This window comes from Panonychus citri, unplaced genomic scaffold, assembly GCF_014898815.1.
Source record: "Panonychus citri isolate SS breed McGregor unplaced genomic scaffold, ASM1489881v1 Contig00077, whole genome shotgun sequence".
NCBI lineage: Eukaryota > Metazoa > Arthropoda > Arachnida > Trombidiformes > Tetranychidae > Panonychus > Panonychus citri.
The window spans coordinates 3,251,878-3,276,056 of record NW_026515482.1 but is presented as its reverse complement, the minus strand read 5'-3'; the positions used below and the strand labels follow the sequence as shown (position 1 = coordinate 3,276,056).

General features: G+C 29.9%; 3 protein-coding genes across 16 annotated transcripts; 1 reads left to right on the top strand and 2 right to left on the bottom strand.

Annotated features, from left to right (window-relative positions):
* Positions 1–198: 198 nt before the first annotated feature.
* On the bottom strand, positions 199–10,876 carry LOC128387135 (protein kinase C and casein kinase substrate in neurons protein 1-like). Of its 10 annotated transcripts, none has more exons than XM_053346306.1 (9): positions 7,723–8,161; positions 7,384–7,513; positions 6,557–7,019; positions 5,682–5,819; positions 4,757–5,104; positions 3,307–3,417; positions 2,255–2,451; positions 742–899; positions 199–652 (listed from the first exon to the last, which is right to left on the bottom strand). In XM_053346306.1, the coding sequence occupies exons 3-9, from the start codon at positions 6,968–6,970 to the stop codon at positions 543–545; spliced, it is 1,476 nt and encodes a 491-aa protein (XP_053202281.1). In that variant the 5' UTR covers positions 6,971–7,019; positions 7,384–7,513; positions 7,723–8,161; the 3' UTR covers positions 199–542. The 10 variants fall into 10 exon arrangements, with proteins under 10 accessions (XP_053202281.1, XP_053202283.1, XP_053202285.1 ...); XM_053346308.1 differs by having other exon boundaries at positions 7,770–8,161; XM_053346310.1 differs by lacking the exons at positions 7,384–7,513; positions 7,723–8,161 and adding an exon at positions 10,734–10,876.
* Positions 10,877–11,088: 212 nt separating this feature from the next.
* On the top strand, positions 11,089–18,183 carry LOC128387138 (protein kinase C and casein kinase substrate in neurons protein 1-like). 5 transcript variants are annotated; one of them, XM_053346315.1, is made up of 9 exons: positions 11,089–11,302; positions 11,878–12,153; positions 12,436–12,900; positions 13,356–13,493; positions 13,635–13,982; positions 14,878–14,991; positions 15,684–15,841; positions 16,137–16,294; positions 16,379–18,183. In XM_053346315.1, the coding sequence occupies exons 3-9, from the start codon at positions 12,481–12,483 to the stop codon at positions 16,489–16,491; spliced, it is 1,449 nt and encodes a 482-aa protein (XP_053202290.1). In that variant the 5' UTR covers positions 11,089–11,302; positions 11,878–12,153; positions 12,436–12,480; the 3' UTR covers positions 16,492–18,183. The 5 variants fall into 5 exon arrangements, 4 of the variants coding, with proteins under 4 accessions (XP_053202290.1, XP_053202291.1, XP_053202292.1 ...); XR_008324964.1 differs by lacking the exon at positions 11,089–11,302 and having other exon boundaries at positions 11,412–12,153; positions 16,379–16,774; positions 17,551–18,183; XM_053346316.1 differs by lacking the exon at positions 11,878–12,153.
* Positions 18,184–18,258: 75 nt separating this feature from the next.
* On the bottom strand, positions 18,259–23,354 carry LOC128387134 (inactive dipeptidyl peptidase 10-like). Its single transcript, XM_053346301.1, has 13 exons — positions 22,514–23,354; positions 21,547–21,661; positions 21,264–21,448; positions 20,935–21,147; positions 20,743–20,863; positions 20,374–20,668; positions 20,180–20,306; positions 19,869–20,101; positions 19,393–19,797; positions 19,119–19,313; positions 18,895–19,049; positions 18,612–18,823; positions 18,259–18,530 (listed from the first exon to the last, which is right to left on the bottom strand). The coding sequence occupies exons 1-13, from the start codon at positions 22,532–22,534 to the stop codon at positions 18,354–18,356; spliced, it is 2,454 nt and encodes an 817-aa protein (XP_053202276.1). The 5' UTR covers positions 22,535–23,354; the 3' UTR covers positions 18,259–18,353.
* Between the last annotated feature and the right edge of the window lie 825 nt (positions 23,355–24,179).

The window sequence follows — 24,179 nt, the reverse complement described above, 5'->3', positions numbered from 1 at the left end:
AAATTGTGACCATTGGTTATTCTTATGAGAATATGTATTATTTGTATTCTTATTTGTTTTCTTGCTCTTTCTCTCTTTTTTTTCACTTTTTTTCTTAATAATATATTATAATATAATTAAGGTAATTAAGGTTAATTACAATATCAATACAATGTGTTTGTTTTTTTAGATCGAAAGTAAACAATTACGATAATAATATGATGATAAAAATTGATTAATTTTTAAGTTATTGTATAATAGTTATGATAGAATTTGGGATTGATCAGCAAAAAACGAATTGTGAAATTATCTTATTCACTTATTTTCATCTAATTAAAATGGTAATTGTTGTTTTCCATAGGCATTTTAGTAATCAGTAGGTCAGAAAACTAAATTTTTAACCAAATTAAATTAAATTAGTGTTCATTGGACAAAATGAACTAGAAAAATTTCCATGATCATCAATATTATCGTTGATGTTTTTTTTGGATGTTGATTGAAAAGGTGGAAGATGATGAATGTGATGTGATATAAGTTGGTCAACATTAACAATCGTCGACAAATTAACAAACTAATTTGACATAATTGGCGGGATAAAGGCCAACGCGTCCATCTTTACGTCCTTTACACCAACCTTGTTCATCTTCATCTTCTAATTTTTCAAATATATCACCTAAAAAAAACAAATGAAACAAGAAAAAAGCAAATTAAAACTCAATTCGACCAACAATTAGTTAATTGATTCACTGATTGAAAATGTACCTTGTTTAAAAGATAATTCGTCAGATTCAGCTCCTTCGTAATCATATAAGGCTCTTACAGGGACACCGGGCTCACCATTGTCCACTAAGGCATCATTAGCATAATCATCCCACTCTTCCCGTTCATCATCAAATGGATTGCTATCAGTTTTACCATTTCTGTGTAATTAAAATAATAATCATCTCCAATTAGTATTAAAATCAAGGTAATGATAATTGTTTTAAAAATGTATTTAGTTCAAATTGCTTCAAGCAAATAGTTTGAAACCAAATTTTTCCAGACTAATTACCGTAATTAATTTTGACATAAAATGATTGTTCAATCAGTGCCCCCTTATTTTTCAATTGGTATCAGGCTTTTAATTAACAACAATTAAGAACTTTCATTTAATTTGGTGAAAAAAAAATTGATATATAAAAAAACGATCAATTAAATTTTAAAGATTCACCTGATCACAAGATAATGAAAGTAAATCAATAGATTACTAATCATAATTGTAATAATTATCAAGTTGCGTAAATAATTGAGAGATTCAAAGCTCAATAATATTTGTTAGTTAATTGGTTTCATTTGCAATTAAATGGAAGTAAATTTAAAAAGAAGCTACAATAATAATCTCGGTCGATGATTTAAGATATGATGGTTATTGAAAGAGGGCTAAATATGATAAGTTAATTAGATCAATTTAGTTGCAACTATTTAAACACCACAAAAAAAAGATTTGAACTATTTAAAGAATCCTAATGAATAGTAGTAACACCAGAAAAAGGCTCAGGAATCAGGAAGCCTGAAACCAGAATCAGGAATGAATGAAAAAAATAGAGGTCACCCTGAAAACTAAAGGTCAATAAGCACTGGTCAAAATCATGATTATCCTTTTTTTTTACAAGATACAAATAAATAAATCAAATAAATTGTGATCTCAATACGAGATCTTGTTAGATCTGACAAAAAGTTAGCTCAACACTTAAAGCGATTACTTATTTTTTTCGTTGTGACCATTTAAAAGGATAAACTAATTGCTCTTTCCCTTAAATCATAAAAATAACTAAATTAAACAATTGTTACTAAATTAGTGGACAGTTGATTAAGCTAATTTTACAATCTAAACAGTTATATATACACACATACATGTGAGCATCAGAATTAATAATAATGTTGCTAATATTATTCAATTGCTGAACAAGTCACAAATAATTGAGAAAATGTAAGAAAACATAAAACAACAATTTAAATTACTATTCAATGATTTACATGATTAACGGATTGATTTAACTTATCACGTCTAAATTAGTTTATGACACTGTCTAGAAACGCGATAATCTAATTGATAGTGAAGACAGAAACTAATCAGGTAAAATTGATTAGCATCTAACAAGTAAAATCATAAATGTCAAAATTAATTACGATATTAAATATTTATAAGTCTGTCTATGAAAGTATAACAATTTAAATGATTATGATTAATGTTGTAACTTAATTGTAATCATCACATTAACCTATTGATACTTACGTGTTAATATGAGAATCTATTTCGGTATCATCGTTATTAATGTTATTGGAGTTTTTGTTGTTAATTTCATTTTGATTGTTCTGATTGTTGGTAATTCCATTGCTACCATTAGTTAAATTGTTTTGCTCCACGACATTTGAATTATCTCCTTTTAATTTCTTATCCTTATTACTTGTTGGTAAATCAGATGCATATTCCTGGTATAGTAAAAGTAATTAATAGAAAGAAATTAAAAACAAAACTTATTATTAATATGAAATATAAACAATTAGATTGATTGTATAATTTGGGATTGATTAGTATTGATTAATTGTTTTTCAAAATTGATTAACAGTATCAGTGTTAAAGGTTTGGTTGGGATACAATGAATGTTTAATTGTTATTAGTTTAAATATTTATCATCATCAAATTAATTAGATTGGTAATGCGGATGAAATTAAATCTCATCTTAATCAAAATGGTAATGATAATGAACTAATAAATTAATTACAATTTACTTATTTATATGAATGTATGTCAAGTTAATCAGGATTAAGGTTGATAAACTTTCCCATTAAATTTTTAATGAAAACCGGTAACACATTAAAACTGTTACTATTGTCAAACAAACTAAATTATTAACAATTAACATTCATTGTGGATTAAGATTAGTTTTCAACCATAATTGTTAGTAATTAACAAAAAAGTCGCAAAATTAATTAAGGTATTGGAAAAACAAGAGAGAGAAACACAAAACAAATTGTAACAATTTAAAGATTAATAAACATTCAAACAAATAAAACCATAGCCCGTGGTTAAATTAGTAAATTAATTGCGGTCATTAATTAATCGTGATAGGTGAATAGTGAAAGTCAAAAGAAATGGTCAGAAATTGAGACAATTAAAACAAAATGAGAGAGAGAGAGAGAATAATTATTAGGAAAAATTAGTTAATTAGAACAAATAAAACAAACAATCAACGGACTACACTGGTCAAGAGGTCAGACTAAGTTAATTAATCGCAATAGGAGGATATGGAAAGGTATTAATGATAATAGTAATGAGAAAATTACAGGTAATTCCTCGTTGAATTTATGTTGATTTACAAGAGTAATACCAGTTTCGGCGATGGTGCTTTTCTTGCTTGGTTTACCAATTATATCTCGAAACTCTTCACAATATTCCTATGGAAATGATGATGATGATGATGATGATAACAGGCAAAGAAGAGAGAGAGAGAAACGATATTATTCATCGGAATAAATCATTGTTAGTGAAAGAGTTAATTGTTTTAAATGAATGAGCAGATTGTTTGATTCATGATAAAAAAAATAATGGATAACAACAACATGGGATCAATGCAGATGGATATTGAAAAATTGAAGGACGATATTGTTGATTAGTTAGAGCGCCATGATAACAAAACTAACGTAATATCAAGTATCGCATATGAGGCAATTAAAAAGTTAACAAATTAATCAAAATTAACCATTTAAGGTGATGATACACTCAGATGAATATCATGCAAACACGTTCACCATTATTTGACTGATTATCATTATTCCTGCAGACATAATAACGACTCTATTGTTAAGATGATTTTCAGGATGATGGTTGATAAATTAACACTCACACACTTAAACAATCAAACAATATATAGTGATAGTAATTAAAATATATATACTATATTATACTTGTTAAATTATCTTGAAACGATATATTATATTAATAATAATTGTAACATTACAAACACACACGCAAATAAAATCAATTTTATGGAGAAAAAAAAAGTTACAACAAAATTAAAATCATCAAACAAATTAAACCATTTCATAGATGGTAAAGTATGTTAATTGTAGGATTGCCGAGAAAATAAACTAATTGTAATCAATTCTCGGCCAGTAGTTAACTGTAATAGTAAGATAATTATTGTAAAGGTAAATAGATAATAACTAAGGATAAAGTGAAACTGTGATTTAAGGTGAAAATCAAAACCTACGCAATTAGTTGATTACATGTTTCAATGAAAATCAGATCTGATTTGAAATTAAAGGGATGATCAAGATGAGAGGAAGATGTAGGAGAGAGAGAGAGAAAGAGAAATGATAGTAAACAACAACATAAAAGAACCTGTTGATTTAGTGAAAGTGAATTGGAAAAAATTTTCTTAATTGTGGAAAAACAGTAAATTATTAATACAATGGTTATTTTCAAGGACTAGTTGAGACATAATTTAGTTAATTTGTAGTAAAACAATCAAAGGAAGAAGATTCAACAATCAGAAACAAAAGCTAAAGCAAAAACAATCAACAAGAGCATGAATAAGAAAGAGAGGACAAATTCAATTGTTGTTAAAGTATCGGAAAAATAAATATTGTAACAATTAATTTGAATGCTATTCTAAAATTGAATGAATTATTATCATCATTAATAATAATGAGCATACAGAAAAAATATAATAATCAAGTGACAAATGAGTAAAAAAAGAGATGAAATTTCAATTCAAACAAATGTCAATCTTACCTCAAATATTGGCCAATTCATGGTCATTCCGACACCGTTATTATTTGACCATAATCTGAGGTCTTTACAGGCATCGGCGTTTTGTATTGTGTGTCTGTACTCTTCATAGATTAAAGGTAATTCGGGATTGGCGGAGATATTAAGGCAGTCATGGATGGCGAATAGCATCTTCTTGAAAAAATCGAGACGCTTATGTTCAAATTCCTGGCACTTATCAAATACAACGGTCATATCTTCAATATACTTGGCATTATAATCACTAATCTCTTTGAGAGACTGTTCATATTTTTCTTTCGTTTTTTGTACTTCCTCTTTACATTTAGCAACTCGATCTTGTAATTTTTTGACCTACGATAGAGAAAGAAGAGAAAAAAGATAAAAATTAATCAATGGAATCAGCTAATCATCATGACAGTAATTAATAAGGAACAGAAAAAGGTAAAGTTAATCAATAAGAGTAAAGTTTATGCAACTGTATATGGAGTGTACGAGTGTGTGTGTGTGTGTGTATGTTGTGGTGTTCAAATTAATGTGACAGATCAAGGTTGATTGGCTTATATGATGATAATGATTAACATGATGATGGAGGTGATAGTAACTGAGCTCATCTCACTAGTTGAGTAATGGTGAAGGTCGTGATTTGAAAGTAAATTTTTTACACAATTATTGTCATTAAAAGGAATCAACAGAAAAGAAAACAAGATTTTCTCTCTCAATCATTTCTTGTTTCTTGTTGAAAAAAAAAATTCATCTTCAGGGAGAAGATAAATATTCTCGGAGAAATTATCACCATCATCATCATCATGTTAATGGCAAAAATTATCACCGGAAGCCAAGCAAATCAGCGTATTTAGATTTATTTTCTTCTTCTTTTTTTCCTTTTCTGTCTGATATGAATAACTATCGACAGGTAAACCAGATTTACCTGGTCAGGTGAGAGGGAAGTGTCTCCGGATGCATTCCGCTCTTGGTTAACCGCTGATCGTTCATTTTTACAGGCTGTATGATAATCAATTTTAGCTTTGTTGACTTTTTCAAAATGTTTAGCCCATGTTTTTTGAGCCTAGAAGATGAAGAGAACAGAATATAAGAGAAACAAATTAGTCACAAATCAATAGTCAAGTAAAACAATAGGAAATTAGAGATTATGTAAAACAGGGATTAGGAAATAAGGGATAAGGAATATGAAGAAACAGAAAGAAATAAGGAAACTGTGGTTGAAAGAATAAGATTAATTCACTTTGGTGCATTATGATGACCTCTAAGTGTAACTCTTTTTAAAGAGGATAATTAAAAGGACTAACTAAGGATAAGGAGATGATTGTCATTTCGATGGATTCTTCATCAAGAGAATAGATGAAAATATCTTCAATTTAGAGTCAAAATTTGTGATGACAAAAAAAATATCCCTTTTCTTTTGTAAACAAAACAGCAAATCATGTAACCTGAGGTTCTGAGAATGAGATACTTTTTGAACTTGAAAAAGGATATCCTTTTGGTTGTTGATATTGTGGAATCAAGATGAACATCAAAACACTGATTAAACATGGAAATTGAAAAACATAACCAAACATAGAGAGAGAGAGAGATGAAAGATTTAAGAGGATTAATGATGAGGAAGAGAGAGAGAGAGAGAGATGATAGAGGATGAGTGGGTAATAATATGAACTAAAATGCTTGAATAATAACTGTAACTGGATTAAAGTGACATTTTTGGCGTTAAGGATAAAATGACATTAAGACAATAGTTGTAAGAGAGGAAAAAAGGTAAAATGTTGAGGGAGGAAGAGAGAAATTTACTTTTTTAAAGGCATCATCGAAATCTTTTTTCTCCTTTAATTGTATCATTGATTTATGGTAATTATCCTTTTGCCATTGTTTTATTTGAGGAACAACATCTTCAACTAATTTATCCTTAATTTGTAAATGAATATTACATCTCCTTTCAGCTTCTAAATTAACTCCTTTCCAAGCAGCTTCCATGGTTCCATATTCTGGTCCTTTCTCAATTTGTTCATTCCATTTCTTGGCCCATCCACGTAAAGATTTACCATAATTTTTCTCGATTTCACTTCTCTCACTAACTAATTGAATTAAATCATTACACAATTTGAAACCATCTTCCGTTCGTTTCGTTGTTCTTTTATAGTTTCCTGGTTCCCAGAAACTGTCACTACTGGAGACCAGCGTCGCTTCATCACTGTGTTGAGACATAATCCACTTGCGAACCGGATAAGATGATAATAAACGTCTTTTCTTATTCCTAAAATAGAAGATACAATTTGAATAACAATTAGTGACCACATCACCAGCGGTAAGAACATAGGTAGAGAAGGACATAATTGACGATGGGAAGAAATTAGAAAAAAAAGAGAGAGAAAAAAAACCAAAATTCTAAACAATCATAACCAATAACAACAACGACACAGGTAATCAACAAAAACTATAGTCATCATCATGTTGGTTTAATTATCAACATCATCGTCATTTATTGAAAACTAAATAAGAGAATAGAGAAAATGAAAAGTAGTAATAATTTTCCAGGTGAATTTCTGGTTTGATTGACTTTCTTTTAGACACTCTAACCAATGGGTCTATCAAAATGTGTATATGACATTCAAGAATACCTTCAATTATATGAGTCTAATTTATCAACAAGGAAAATCAAACATCATCATTTATAATCCCAACTGATTATCCACATAAAATATAAAGGCAATTGAAATGGAAGCTAAAAATCACTATTGTAACGATTATCTAAGAAAATAAAAGAAATAAAAATGAGGAAAAGAAAATAGGAAAATAAAGAAAGAGATAAATATAAACAACTAAATAGGAAAAGAGACAAGGTGAGAGAGACACAGAGAGATTAATAAACACACTAATTTAAATGGAAGATGATTATGATAAATGTTGATTAAGAAATAACATAATTAAGGTGAAAATTAAAGGTTAAACTTAATTACTTTCAAGTAACTTTCAAGTCTTTACGACACTGGAATATGATTTTTACCTGGTGAGAGAGAGAAAGAGAGAGACAGAGAGATAGAGGTTATAGTTGTGTATTAGAAGGAAACAAAAAAGTCACAGTAATCACAGTAAATGTAATAATCTACTCGGTGAATAATAAAACAGAAACACGACAATTAATCAGCACAATAATGACAACAATTGATAGAGAGGAAAAAGATATAAATTAAGGTGTAAATAAATTGACACAATTTGAAAGAATGATACATAGCAGAGAGAGAGAGAGGATAGAATATAAAAAATATCAACCGTAGACGTAAGAGAGATTGAGAGAGAGAGAGAAACACAGAGAGAAGATAAAGAAGACAAGAATAAGAAAATATCTAAGAAAAGAAAGGTTTGTGAAGATAAAGAGAGAGAGAGTGAGTTGGATGATAAGAGAGTTGAGGACAAGGCAGAAAATAAGCAAAAGGAAAACCTTAGGTTTCTTTTAACGAGACTGTAGGTTGTTTGTTGTTATGGTAAACAGTTTGGTGAACACAAAATTCAAATGGATTTTTGGTAATTAAACATTAATCGTGTGATGATTAGTTATGTTCAATGATGAGTGAGAGAGAAGATGATGATGTTGAGGATGATCCAAATTAAATTCACTTCTAGTAATCACAATTAACCGGATAAACTAAATCAAAAGTTGATTTTCCAATTTCAATAACATTGTTTTTCCTCTTGTTTTTTTTCTGGTTTCTTATTTACCAATGGAAATGAATCTCGATCTCTCTAGCTCTCTCTCTCTATCTCACCATTGATTACCAAGTGAAATGATTGAAGATAATCACAAAGTGGATTAATAATCTTACCAGAGAGATTAATTAACTGTTGATTGTTGGATTAACTTAAACCAGATGGACAACACATGAGGCTCCGATTTTCTGGTTTCCTGGTATTTTCTATAAAATCACTTTCTCTTGGTCGCTCACTCTCACTCTTTCTCTGTCTATGGTGATGACAAGAGATGATAATTACTATGATGATGGAACAAAAATCAAAGGATATTTACTGTTGATTATTTAATAACAATAATGATTATGATGAATGGAGAGAGAGAGAGAGAAAAGAAATTAATTTACAAGTTCAATGGACTCACTGATACATTCTAATGTTTTTACATGAGAAAACATGATGAGAAAAAAAATTCTTTCAATAATCAAATGAAGAGAGTGATGAGGATGAAGAAGAGAATCTCAATTCTCGTTAGAATTTTCGTTTATCTGTTCTCTCACTAACTCACTCTACCTTCTCACTCACCTCTCCCATTTCATCTTAACCTCTTCTTCTTCTCATCATCATCATCATCATTTTTTATTAACTAATATTCAAACCTGTTTACGTTTCCATACATGAAGTATGTATATGAGGTACAAGTTGTTTACTGTGTGTATGTTTGTTGTCCAAGCAAATAACTGGTCTGGCTGATGAACTATCATCTCAAGATCATCATCATTATCATCAGAATTAAAATTAGCTAATTGGTTGATCAATTCAAGTAATTCAATTTGTGGAATCAATTGTCAAATTATTTTGATTCTCGTTGTATTACTTTTATTCAATTTTGATCAATATCAATGAAGAAAACCTTGACTTCTCAATGTATTTGATTAGCTTGTTAATTGATTGACTTACATTGGATGGTTTGTTGTGTTAATTGTTGATAATCAAATAATTGTTGATTTGATTTCTCAGTCATCATCTAATATCCAGGAATCAGGTTAATCTTTTGATTGCTCAGTTTGTTGATTGAATTTTCATAGTTTTACACTCACACACATTAATACAGTATACATGTGATGAATTTACTAAAGAAACAATTTAAATTGTCATTGATTGTAATCTAATTAATTTGATTTTTATGTAAACAATTTTATCTGAAAATCAAGTTAATATCATTAATTGTAAGACAAGAAACAATGAGAATTGATTTAGAAGGGAAAACAATCAAATTGTTAATTTCTATCTAACTGTTGATGATTTAACCAGGAAGAAAACAGATTTAATGAAATGATATTATTGCGAATTTAAATTGTTATGGTTAATGATAGAGAGAAAAATTTGATTGACAAATTGTTCCATTTATTTGATACCTAAATTGTTAATAATCAATAATCATTAACAATAATAATATTGTTCACAATTTGTATTAACTAAATTGCAATAACACAATTAAGAATTTTTTTTCTTCACAATTTACATGTAAATTAATAAATTGTAATCGATATAAAGAAATGACAATTAAATAAATTACCTTTTTTCTTACTTAACCAGGTTAATATTGATCATAGAATCAATCAGACTGGTTACATAGTCTAACTAATTGAATTATATCAGAAAATGTTTACAATCTAAACGTTTTTTGTTAATTGAGTCAAAGTTAATCAAAAACAATTGAAAAAAATTTAACCCATAATCAAACAATCAAATTACCAGGACCAGGTATAAATCCATTGAATTGATGATATTTCAATTATGTTTCATGATGAAAGAAAATAACAATGAAAACCAGTCACCAAGTGTTAAAGTGTGTTCATGATAATGAGATAATTGAATTGAATTGTTTCAACAACAATCATAGACGATAATCAGTCTAAATACCTGCTACTGATATCGGTGTTGCATGATGACCATTTCTAAATAGCCATTTAACTACAAATCAACACGGTGAACGACTTTTTTTGTATTACATGAAGATCTACCTGGAAACTGGTTTCAGAGAGAGAGAGAGAGAGAGGAGATAAACATGGTGATGATAATGAGAAGATGAGAAAATGAAAATGAAAATGAAAGAGAAGACCCTGTTGGCTCTTTCTTTTTCTCATGAATGAAGTTTGTAACCGTAAGTACGTTGAACTTTTCATTAATTTCTGAAGCTCCATCATCTTCATTTTCATTTTCATCATCATCATCATCACCATAATCACCATGATCATCTTAAAAGGAAAGAAAAACTCACACGATAAAATAATTTAAGAGGAACCATTTTGTTTTCCAACATTGGATAATCCAAATGGACACAAACAAAAAAAACACCAAAACAAAATTCAACAATTTGACCAATTGAATTATGATCAAGATGAAAACAATTTACTAATCTCTTGAAAAGGTTAACACTGATTACCAATAAATAGAAAAATAACAAAAAAAAATTAATAAAAGTAAAAGGAATCAATTAATTAATTGAAAAAAAAGAAGTTTGAAAATAAACAGAAACAAAATGGAGGCAAAAAATGAGAAAAGAACAAAAAGAGAATAGAAAACGAAACCGATCACATGTTAGTCATTTGCTCTTCGTTAACCTTTGGGTTTGTTTCTTGTTTTTTATTCTTAATTGTTGGTAATTCTTTCAATTTGTTGTTCTCTTGATGGTTAATTGTTTAACCTTGACTAGTTAATCATCTTCTTCATTAATTGTAACCATTTCGAAAGAAACAACAATTGGATTAATCATTTTATGAGAATTTAAAGTGAATTGTTTTCGTTGAGATGATTAACATTTTCTATTCTAAATACATGTAACCATGAGTAAGTCTCTTTCTACCTTTACCTTAACTCTACCTTCCACCCACCCCACCCCTTCTTCATCTTTCTTTTTTCTTCTTTCTTCTCTTTCGCTTCTTTTCTCTCTGTCTTCATTTTCAGTGAACTCTTTCTCTATTCTCTTTGAGGTTTCATCTTTTTTTTTACTGTTCTTTTCTCTTCCTCCCAGTCTAAAATTCTCTTCTCTCTCGGGTCTTATTTTTTATTCCTCTTTACTTCATGTTCATTTCTCTCTCACTCACTCTCTTTCTTTCCTCCCTCTTTCTCATTTCAACTGAGCAGCAATGAGTGAATCATGATGATGGTGATAATTTTTGCTACTGTTAGTTTTCATTCATCTTCTTCTAATCTTCCTCTTCTCATGTCCTCCTCATCTCAATTTCTCTGTTGATATTTGTTTTTAATCTGATATTTTTGTTTCTCTTTCTTCATATTCTGGTTCTTGTGTCTACTTATTGTATCCCAACATCTCTCTCTCACTCTCTTTCTATTTATACTGTTTCCTTTTCTTCAACATTACCCATCATCATCTCCATCAATTTATTGTGATTCTCTTTCAGGACTATGTATGTGTTTGGTCAAGTGTAATTAAAATCTAATTGTGATCTGGGTCATCTGACAAGTGCAACTTAAATTCATCTTGTCTCTTTCTCACACACAAACACCATCAACATCATCATTATCTTCTGATTTTCCCTCTCTACAAAAATGTATCTCTCTCGCATTTCTAACTAGTGTATTGTCTTGTTATTGCTTTGAAAATCAGTAATCTCCGATCAGATAATTTGATTGAATTTCCACCTAATCAATTTATTGTTATCTAAACCAATTCTAAGGTAAGTGTAAAACACATTCTACCACTCGGATATCTGTGCTTCCAATGTTTACATCACCCGAAAATCTGATCCTTCTCATCTGGTCAGCATAAAATCAACTGGAAATACTCATTTTCTTTTCTTCTTTTTTGTTCCTTTCCTTTCCTTTCCATTTCACCTTCTTCTAATCTCATTGATCTTCTATCACCATCAAAAATCTATCGGCAAATCAACTAATCTGTGTTTCTTCTTGGGCATCTGTTTTCTCTTTACCATTTTTTTCTTCTTCTCATCAACCGGAAGAGTTTTGGTGGAACATTTGTTTCTATTCTTTTTCATGTTGGTCTAATGACTATGTCTCATCACAGTGATGAAGCGATGCTGGTCTCCAGTAGTGACAGTTTCTGGGAACCAGGAAACTATAAAAGAACAACGAAACGAACGGAAGATGGTTTCAAATTGTGTAATGATTTAATTCAATTAGTTAGTGAGAGAAGTGAAATCGAGAAAAATTATGGTAAATCTTTACGTGGATGGGCCAAGAAATGGAATGAACAAATTGAGAAAGGACCAGAATATGGAACCATGGAAGCTGCTTGGAAAGGAGTTAATTTAGAAGCTGAAAGGAGATGTAATATTCATTTACAAATTAAGGATAAATTAGTTGAAGATGTTGTTCCTCAAATAAAACAATGGCAAAAGGATAATTACCATAAATCAATGATACAATTAAAGGAGAAAAAAGATTTCGATGATGCCTTTAAAAAAGTAATTATTTATATTCACTATTTCCCCTGTTAATTGAACCTCCAATTTCACTTATAATTCATCTCATTCAGATTCATTTTCTTTACGGAAATCACCTCTCTCTCTCTTTCTCTCATCTTTCCCTCTCTTTTCTCTTCTTCTTCTACTAAAATTCTTATTTCTTTACTCATAAGCTTCAACCGTCTTGATGATTTTCCGCCATTTTACCCTTGAATTGTTTACAGTAGATTCATATGAATTCTTATACAAATTGAATGTATAACCTTTTCCTGTAAGAACAATAATCTTATCCCATGCATGTTAAACATTCAATAGATTGAAGGATTTATTGTACTCTGTGTATTTTTATTGTCACTTTTTCTTCTCAACAATTGATTTCGATTAATTATCATCTTACCTAATTTTTGCTTATCTTCTCTTTGCTTTCCCTTAACCCTTTTATTGTTTCGACACAGGCTCAAAAAACATGGGCTAAACATTTCGAAAAAGTCAACAAAGCTAAATTAGATTATCATACAGCCTGTAAAAATGAACGATCCGCCGTCAATCAAGAGCGAAATGCCTCCGGTGATACTTCACTATCTCCAGATCAAGTAAGTTTTTGGCTCTTTTCCAGAATCAAAACAAATTAACCACCTAATTTACTCCTTTCATTATTTTTCTATCTGGTTGGTTTATCATTGTTTTCTAATTTGTTTTTTTTCTATTACTCTTTTTTTTCTTACCTGTCTCAGGTCAAAAAACTTCAAGACCGAGTAATTAAATGTAAAGATGAAGTCCAGAAGACAAAAGAGAAATACGATCAAGCGCTAAAAGAAATCAATGAATACAATGCCAAGTATATTGAAGACATGACTGTTGTGTTTGAAAAGTGCCAAGAATTTGAGCATAAGCGTCTTGAATTTTTCAAGAAAATGCTATTCGCCATCCATGGCTGCCTTAATTTCACCAACAATCCTGATTTATCGTTAATATATGAGGAATACAGACACACAATACAAAACGCTGATGCATCAAAAGACCTTAAGTGGTGGTCAAACAATAGTGGTATCGGTATGCCCATGAATTGGCCTGTTTTCGAGGTAAGGACTCGAACTTCTCTCTTTCTCTTTCTTTTCTAGTGAGATGAAAGTTATCCAATTGATATTGATTTCTCTCCGGAACAGAAAATGGAAATTGATTCTGAAACAAGTTAATGATAAAAACAAATAATCAACTTCTCACACATTTACAATGGTTAATTTCTCTGAAATCATCATTTACATATTGACCTGTATTGAATTGCTTCATAGACATCAGTAATATGCATTAAGATCTGATAACTGACTAAATTCGAATTTTATTCATATTAACTCTATCAAATGATTCTATAATCAAGTTTAATAATCAAAGTTAAATTCATTATTTCTGAATATATATCAATGTGTCATGATCAAATCATGTTTATACTGAGCAATTGTTTAGATTAGCTAAACTTAATGAATATATTAATCTTGAAACAATAATTAATTCATACTTTAAATCATTCATCATTTCATTTATTCTTCAATCAGATGAATTTCATAATTGAATATTTTATTTCATCATTGATAAAATAATTATACAATCAAAGTCAATTCAATCATATATAAATAACTGATTGTTTGGAGAAAACAAAAATCGTAATCCCAATGATTAAATCAAATGAAGCCATTGAAATTCATTGTCTATCATGTTTGATACAGCCCATTGAATAGCCTTTAAAAATTAACTTGATTAACTTTTCTTTTTCTCTCATCGATCGATAATTACTAATCAATCTTTCAATAATTAACTTCTTTTTTTTATTTATCTTTCATCAACCAGTTTTCATTATCTTTGTTATTTTTTCTTCATCTTTAGGCATGATTGTCAATGAATATTTTAATTTTGCATGAATTAATTTAATTATTAACGCATTTTCTATCGTTTTTCTTTCCCTATCAATTATTATCCCAGGAATATATTGAAGAGTTTCGAGATATAATTGGTAAAAATAGCAAGGAAACCCGCAGTATGAGTGAAACTGGTATAACCCTTGTCAACCAACATAAATTCAACGAGGAATTGCCTGTAAACAATTAACTTCTCATCTTTGATTGCGATTTAATTTCTCTTTTGCTATGCTTGCATCACTTTACCTTTTTTTTACTCAATTCTATTTCCACTTTCATTATCATTCATCCATTTCAATAATAATAATAACCCAATTTCTCAACTAACTATCACTGAAAATTTCAGCTTCAATCTATTAATCAATTGCAATTAGTTCATCATTTGAGATTATCTTTTACCATCAAGGTTTAAAATTTATATTCCATAGAAAACTTGACATCTCTGCTTGATTCTCATCTCTAACCAAAGTAACAATTAACATTATCGCCAACACATCATCATCACAATTATCATTTTCCTTCTGTATTATTAACATCATCTCCATAATTTCTCGTTGCCTATTACGCTTTTTGATCTAGTTCTGTCTAATTAATTAATCATCACTGATCAACATGAAAAAAAAACAAACCGAATCAATTCAATAACCTTGATAAGTGAATTTCCTCTTTACAGGAAATTTCATGCATCATAGGTGGTGATGGTTAATGATTTTTTAGTCTATGATTGACAGTAATGATTAGCCAGTGTAATTTTAATTTCTTTTGGGCTTAAAGCTTATGCTACAATTGAATCATAATCACCAAAATAACATGCATTATCATGAGTGAATTGTTTTGATCACAAATTAATATTATTCATTTTTTTTCTAGGAATATACATCGGAATTACAATTATCGAAACGAGAGAAACGAAACATGAAAGGAGAAATAACAATAGAACAAGTTAAATTAACTAATGAGATGAACTTGGCGAATTCAATGAACAAATTGAACAAATCAATTAGCGACAAACGAGATTCACACGACTCGTAAGTGTCATTTACATTTTGAAACTAATTTACAATCATTTAAATCAATCAAACAAATGACTAACTGATTATCAAATTTAACTATCACTTTTTTTCATTATTAACTTTTTCTGTCGTAATTTGTGAATTGATTACTTATCAATTTTTTATTAATTCACTCATTGAAACGAAATGCTTCAAACTTTCACTTTGTCTGTTCATTCATAAGTTTATTTTACTTTCCATCAAGTTGACAATCAATTGATTTTAAAATGATTCAGAAAGTAATCACTTTTTTCCTCTCTTGTTGTAATAGAAATGGTAAAACGGAAAGTAATCCATTCGATGATGACCACGAAGAATGGGAAGACTATACAAATGATGCCTTAGTCGACAACGGAGAACCAGGAATACCCGTTCGTGCTCTTTACGATTACGAAGGTGCCGAATCAGATGAACTGTCTTTCAAAACAGGTAATTGTCATTCTAATTGTAGAAAATTTTCCCAACTTTTTTCAAGAGTTTTAATATCCTTTGTTTATTTACTTATTCTTCCAGGGGATATATTTGATAAATTGGAAGATGAAGATGAACAAGGTTGGTGTAAAGGTCGAAAGGATGGACGTGTTGGTCTTTACCCTGCGAATTATGTAACACCGATCGTAAAATAGACTGTTTAAACTCTTGATTGACCTTTTTATCTGTTAATTATCATCATCACTTTACCTCTTTTTGACCTTGGAGAACATCATAGAGAATCGAAAGTCAAATCAACATACTCTTCGAACAAAGAAAAAGCTTCCTCATCAAATCTTCTGCATCTATTTTGGAAAAAAAATTACCTTCGGAAACAAAGGAATCAGCAAATGTTTTATTAATGAGTGAATCAAATCAACCAAACAACAAAACCTCAGGAAACCTCACAATAGTCATCATTATCATCTCAATTATCATGTGATCATCTTAATCAACTATCATTCACATTGACATTTTAACTTGTTTATTTTCAAGTTTGAAGCCTCTCCAATAGTAAACAAACATCAACATATTAAAATACATTATCTATTAGATGTCACTTTTTAAACGAAACTGACATTTAGCACATAATGTATTTGGTGACAGTTCAATTTAATTTGATTAGTGTTGATTCAATCAAAACAAACAACCAAAAGTTTGATTTTTTTTGTAAAGTATCAACTTCAAATCTAATCTTTATTTAATTTTAATTTGTGATTGTCACCATTTCCATCTAGATAGTTTCTCAATGAGTCTCATGTTTTCTGTTTCGTTTTTCATGACACACAATAATTTTATTGATTTACATGGTCAATCGATTAATGAACTTTTACTCTGATCGTTTCAATGGCCATTATACATATATTTCATCTAATATTTATCATAACAAATCATAATTACTATTATGATTACTCATGATTAATACATTTTCTAAATGCAGGAACAATCATTTGATTGAGTTACATTGTTTTCTCATTATTTCCCTGCATTTTGATTTTATTTGATTCAGATTAATTTATTCAATTTTCGCTTATTGTTGCACATATATTTTATTTCAAACAATCATATTATTAGTATTTTATTACAATTTAATTATCATGATAATCTCTCACACTTTTATCATCAGCACATTCATCAATACAAACACAAATAAGCAATATGATATTTACCTTTTTCTTTTTTTTAATTGTCTATGTAAATAATATCTTCGCCAGAGTATTGTTATCTTCATCATCATCTTTACTTTGAAAGAAAAAGCCAAACTCGAAAAGCAATGGAACTCAAGGAAAAGAAATCATCCCGATAAATCAACTGAATTTCACTAATTTTATTATTATAACTTAATCTAAACAATCAAATCAATCTCTTTGTTGAACATTACGAATAATTTTTTTCGGGAGTTGTATTAATCTAAAATTTTCCCTTTAATCCAATATCTTTCATCACTGACAATTAATCCAATGGATAGAGAGAGAGAGAGAAAGTGTCATTCCCTTTACCCTTTCAGTTAATCTACTGTAATGAACAAAATTAATGTTTACTGTTAATTGTTGATATTTAGAAATTGTTGGTTTCACTTTAACAACAACAAATCTAATTACGTGAGAAAATTATTATTAATTATCTCAACTTTTTGATCTGATTTTCTCTCCTCAGATTAACCAATTCATTAATCTAATCTAATCTGAATTTGAAAATATTTTGTATCACAAAACAATTGCGAAAACAAAAACAAAAACAAATCTTCCACTAATTAACTTAATTATCTCAAACCACAATAACATTCAAATACCATTAATGTGATAACAACTCTTTCTATTGATTAAACATTGATCATTTTCCTTCAATTGGTTTTCATCTTTTTCCTTTTACATTTCTATTGTCCGATCTTCCAAAAATTTAAATTGTTCAATTAAATTCACTGATTTGTTTCAAATGATTTAATACAAAATTGGATTAAGTGGATACACAATTTATCTGTATAATATTATGTCTAAAATTGAACATTGAACATTAATTATTCTTCACCGGTAATTATTTTTTTCCCTCCTTTGAAAACTTTCGTAATTGTCAATTCCATTTCTGCGTCGTTTAAATTGTTCACTGTTTGGAAACACTTTGCGAAAAAATCTTCGAGCGTTTTATAAAGGTGAATCTGTTCATCATGCAGAGCATGTTCAGCATCAGGGTACAACTATAAGTGAAAGAAAATGAATGAATAATCAAATGAATATCGAAAATCTTGTTTGTACATAAATTCACCAGTTGAACTGACCTGAACGCGAACCGGAACATCGCTATCGGTTAGAGCTTTAATGAGTAGCATCGAGTGTTGAATATTCACTTTGCTATCAGCAGTTCCATGGATGACCATCAATGCCTTATCCTTTAAACCGGAAACTCTTCTGAATAAATCGGAACGATCGTAGTTCATGAAATTATCTTGTGGCCATGGGAGTCCCATTGTTTTCTCCATGAAAAAAGAGGCTAAATTACAGAGGAACACAATTAATATACCAGAAGCATTTCTCTAAGACAAATCGTATGAATTTTAATACCATAATTGCTCCAACTGGTGACTGGGGAAATTGCGATTCCACAATTGAAAGCGGAATCTTGAATCATTAACGATGTCACCAAATAACCGCCGATCTCTGAGCCCACCAAAGCGATTTTATCTTCTTCCACATAGTTAAATCGCTCTTTTAAAGATCTAAAATTGTATTAGAAATAATATCTTAAAGTTATCTGGAATCATCAGAATTTTATCAAAAGAGATTACCTGATCACCTTAACCAAATCGTTCGAGTCAATTACTCCCATTTTATGCTGAATTGAATGTTTAAAAGCGTTTCCTTGATAACCCGATCCTCGAATATCAATAAATGCTACAATATAAGCTCGTGTTCCAGCCAGATAATGATCCCAGGATAGTTGATTGATGTTCGATATCGATTGGCCTTCTGGTTCATTATTTCTGGGGAGAAAATATCAATGAAACTTTTTAGATCAGTTTATGTTTATCGAAATGATATCGAAGGAAAAAATCTACTCACAATTTGATAATCATTGGATATTTAATGCTATCGTTTTCATCCAGTCCTGGTGGAAGGAGTAACTTCACTCGACCTGAAATATTTTCCTCTAACGAGATTGTATAATATCTTATGATTGGAATCGCTCTCGAATCAAGATATTCCTGGAACCATGGGAACGTGTCTAGAACCTCTGTAAGCTCATTTGTTGACACGAAACGAAGCTCAGTCCTTGGAACTCCTGGACCAAGACATTCAAGGATATAATATTCAGAATCCGATGAGAATTTGGCTTCGTTGTGTGTACAGGAAGGACCAAGATTACAGGAAAGACAATTTATCACTCGAGGATTATCATGTTCGGTATCAGTTATCGAGAATATATGGCGAATGGAAGGATTCGTTTCGATTGTTGCTTGATAAAATCTGATAAAAATCATCATGAAATAAGAAAAAAATGAAATTTCATCAGTGTATTAACATTCATCTTCACTTACAGTGTATGTATATCAGCTCGATGAGTATATAACTTGGTGACAATGAATTGTCCATGTGTAAGATGATAACGTTTATTACCATTTCGTGTGAACATTACAATGTGATCGAATGTACCTGAAGCTCCATCAGCAACAGGTAATATCATGAAATAATATTCTAAATTACTAGTGAACAAAGGTGAAGATTTTATATCAAGCCATCCATTTGGAGCATTTAAATATTCCTCATGTAGCTTCAAGAATAAATTGAAAACAAAACATGATAATTTAATCTTTAGCATGATTGGAATATGTGATCATTAATAACTCACCATATTACACTGCCAGTTTGAATTTTCATCACACAGTGTAACGATTGAGTAGTTCTGAGTTCGTTCAGACCAAACAACCGAAATCTTATCAGTCCCAATCCAGGAAACAGTTTTAATATAATATTGCCTAGAACGTGATGATGAATAAAATTGGGTCACATTATCGAAAGTGACTTGTTATTATTATTACTTACGTTCCTATGAATTTATCAGGAGCTCGAATGTTCTTGATTTCAACTGAGTCTCCATGTAAAATGGTTATTCTCACATTCACAATTGGATTGTTTCGTCCGGGTTTTGGATAAGGGATGTTGACGATTTTCGGGTAACTTAATGGATCAGTTACAGTTAATGTTTCGGTTAAGTTATAAGGTGGCCCATAAAACAGAATAGGCATTCGGTCAACTGCTGTATTATCAAATGATAGAAAACAAAATTTCGTTCCATCTTCACTCCACCAAAGTGCTTTGTTATCACGAAAGATGAATTCTGAATGAGAATGATAATATGATGAACAGAATTATATTATCAATGAATGAAATTTTTCTTTTAAGAGAAAATACCTTGATACAAGATGTCAGGAACTCCATTGTAAATGTTACCATTAGCGCCAGAATTGGTTATAAAAATTGGCTTGGAATTGAACTTTGGAAACAATATTATATCTTTGGAAATGACGATGATCTGATCATATCGATATAAGTAAATACGATTAAACTACTGAGTTTTCCACAGAACATTATCGATTATCTTACCAATTGACTTCCAATTGGTCCCCACTCAATATAATCAATCTGATAGTCGTTATCTAATCCTGGTGCGGTGATTGAGATCATGTAGCTGTTTTTGGTATCGTAAACTTTGTAACGAGCTTTATAAGCGTAGTTCGTACTTTTTTTCACATCATGAACCAGAAGAATGTATCTTCCATCATTTGATACACTGAATCGATCGATTCTCAGTTTACCCTTAAGGTAGAAACATTTTGAGATAATAGATGGTAAAAAACACGAAAAATATTAATATTATAATAATGTACTTTTTGCGATGAATTTCAATGGCTAAAAAACTAAGGATAACTCACTATCGTCGCATTTGATGCTAAAATTGTATTCCATTTGGAGGAGATGTCATGTTTCATTAAACTTCCATCAGCATCTTCATAGACAATTTCTCGATTTGAAAGCCAAGTTATATTTTGAATTCGCGCCTTAAAACGATGGGAAAACACTTCATCAAGACGAATCCGCTCTTTTCCAACCACAGCTTCTGCTTTGCGAATATCAAATCCAAAGAATTCAAAAATTGAACAATTAATGTGCATTCAGTTGGAATATTTTGTTAATCGTTAGTTAAGACAAACTTACGTGGATTAAGTATTAGAATTGCTCCAGTAATTACTGTGCAAATGCTCGCGATGACTAGAAGAGCGATGAAAATTCCCTTCCAATTCTTTGGTTCGACTGTAGCTACAGTTAACTCCTTCGAAGTTCACAAATAACGATTAGTATATTCAAAGTTATCAAAGAAAAATGAATACGAATACGAAAACGAAAATGTAAATGTAAACATTAGAGTTTATCTGAACTAGTAGTTCAGCTCAATAAACTCCATTACAAAGATAATCTGTTATCACTTTTACAGATAAACAATGAGCTTTATCATTCTTCATTCTTGCTTCATTCTCAATTCATCTATAGAGCGATCAAATCGAGATATTGGTGAGGCAGTAAAGGTGCTAATGGAGTATCAATTAAAACTAATTCGTTAACTATCAACAGTTATGAACAAGACCATTTGCCGGTTTGCCAGAATTTAGTCAAAAAACAACATCAAAACCATCATTTTCACGTGTAGTATTATCTTCATCCTCATCAGCCTCATTATCAACAACAACCAAACCAATATCACCACATTCTCAGCCAACACACCAGAAATAGAACCAATTAAAAAATCAACAGAGTCATCGCTTTTATCATCATCTTCGTCAATTCTAAATCAAATGAAAACGCCTGAACCAAGTCTATGTTAACAAATGAAATCCTGGGCAACTGATGTTGACACTGACAATTGATAAAAAAAATGTAAAACCAACTACCTCAATCTTACCATCTACATTTACACCCTCATCATCACAATCAGAATCATCTGAAGCATAAACAGAAGTTATCTGATAACCCAGAGCATCAAGTTCTAGAATTTCAAACACAAAAATAGATAAAAAATCAAAAAATATAACCATTCTCACGTTTTAATCGGCAAAAACTCATGCACTAAATGTTGAATTTATTATTCTATTAACTTGATAATCAATGATTGTAATCAAATACATACCTCTTTGAATGAGTCCATCATTTGACCAGCCTGTCTTTATTAAGACAGATTAGCCTCTCGATAAGCAATTAAATTGAGCTATCAAGTAACGATCGTCGATGGATTTGATTTATTGATTGATCTATCAATAGTTGAGATAAATCAATTTCCAAATGAAATTATGTGTATGAACTTATTAAGAAACAGAATTCATAGAAAATCAATCAAGAGATTATTATAAACGATGATGATTGTAAATTAAGTTGAAATAGATTTTAGATTAATAGTAAATGTCTGTAATATTCATAAAATTATCTATTATTTCTTGTATTGTTAGTTGATTTAATCTACTAATGAATTAATATCAATTGAATTGATGAGATAATTAGGTAACGATTAAACTAATTAATTGGTAATTGGTAATTGTTGACATTATTTTTCTTGCTATTTGCACAAGTTGATGGGAATTGTTATGATGTAAACACTTGAGATTTTATATGAATAACAAGATGATTTTATTAGGAACATGAAAGAGGAATCATATTAATACGTTGAAACGATAATTGCATCATGAGAAGTTGATTGATTTTCATCACATCATTTTCTTTGTGTCACATTATTTTGAAATCTTTCAAATATTATATTCGATTGCATTGAAGAAAATCGTAAAACAAAAGATAATTCAGACAGAAAGAGTGTTGAATTCTATTATATCTAATAGATTCTGATGGTTGATTCGTTTTCTTGACAGAATTTTCATCCTTTTTTCTTCTTTACAATTTGTCTGTTTCTCTTTCTTTTTCAGTCTATTTTTCTCTTTCTTATCATAATTTTTTCTCTCTCATTACATTACTGGCTCATCCTTATTCCTTTGTGCTCATGAGTATTTTGAAAATTTAGTCATGATCAGAAATAAGGATTATGATGAACAAGATATAATGTAAGATGAATTCTAGGAAGGAAGGGAAAGGAATAAGAGAAGCAGAACTAAAACTAATCGGGTTGTATTTCAATTCTCTAGATTTTTATCAGCTCTTCCTGGTGGCATCGAATCAAAGATAAAGTTGATTCGCTTTTGATATGAAATCGATAACTTGACTCATCTTCCACTATACTAGATGTCCTTAGTCTCTATGATTGAAAAAGTTTTCCAATCTTCCAAAAGATGATCATTCAAAGTTCTGAGTAAATTCTTGAATGTCTCATATAAAACTAACCAAGATGACCAAGCAAATGCAGGTAAGTTCATATTTAGTATTATGTTATTTTCTAATAACAATTTCTGATCTGGACAACGGTTCATGAGAAATCCTGATGAAAGAATTACTATTCAGCACGAGCACAAATAAATTTATTAATATTTGAAGAGCCGAGAAAGAAAATGCGAAAAAGGTAACTAAGAGAGGAAGAGTAAAAAAAGAGAGAAGAATTTATTTTCGCTCGTTAATTTAGATTACATGATATTTCCAATAAATTGTTGAAAAGTTATCCAAGTAAAAGTTTGTCCAGTTTTCGAGTGATAACTCCTTTATCCTCATTGTTTACTGCTTATATTTTTGCGGCTGTGATCTTAATTGTAGTGTTGCTTGTTGTTATATTGCGGACTGCTTTTCTATTGATACTGGTTACCGTGCTGGGCATGATCGTTGCTGTTTTCGTCGTTTTGATAATACCTGTTGCTGTATTT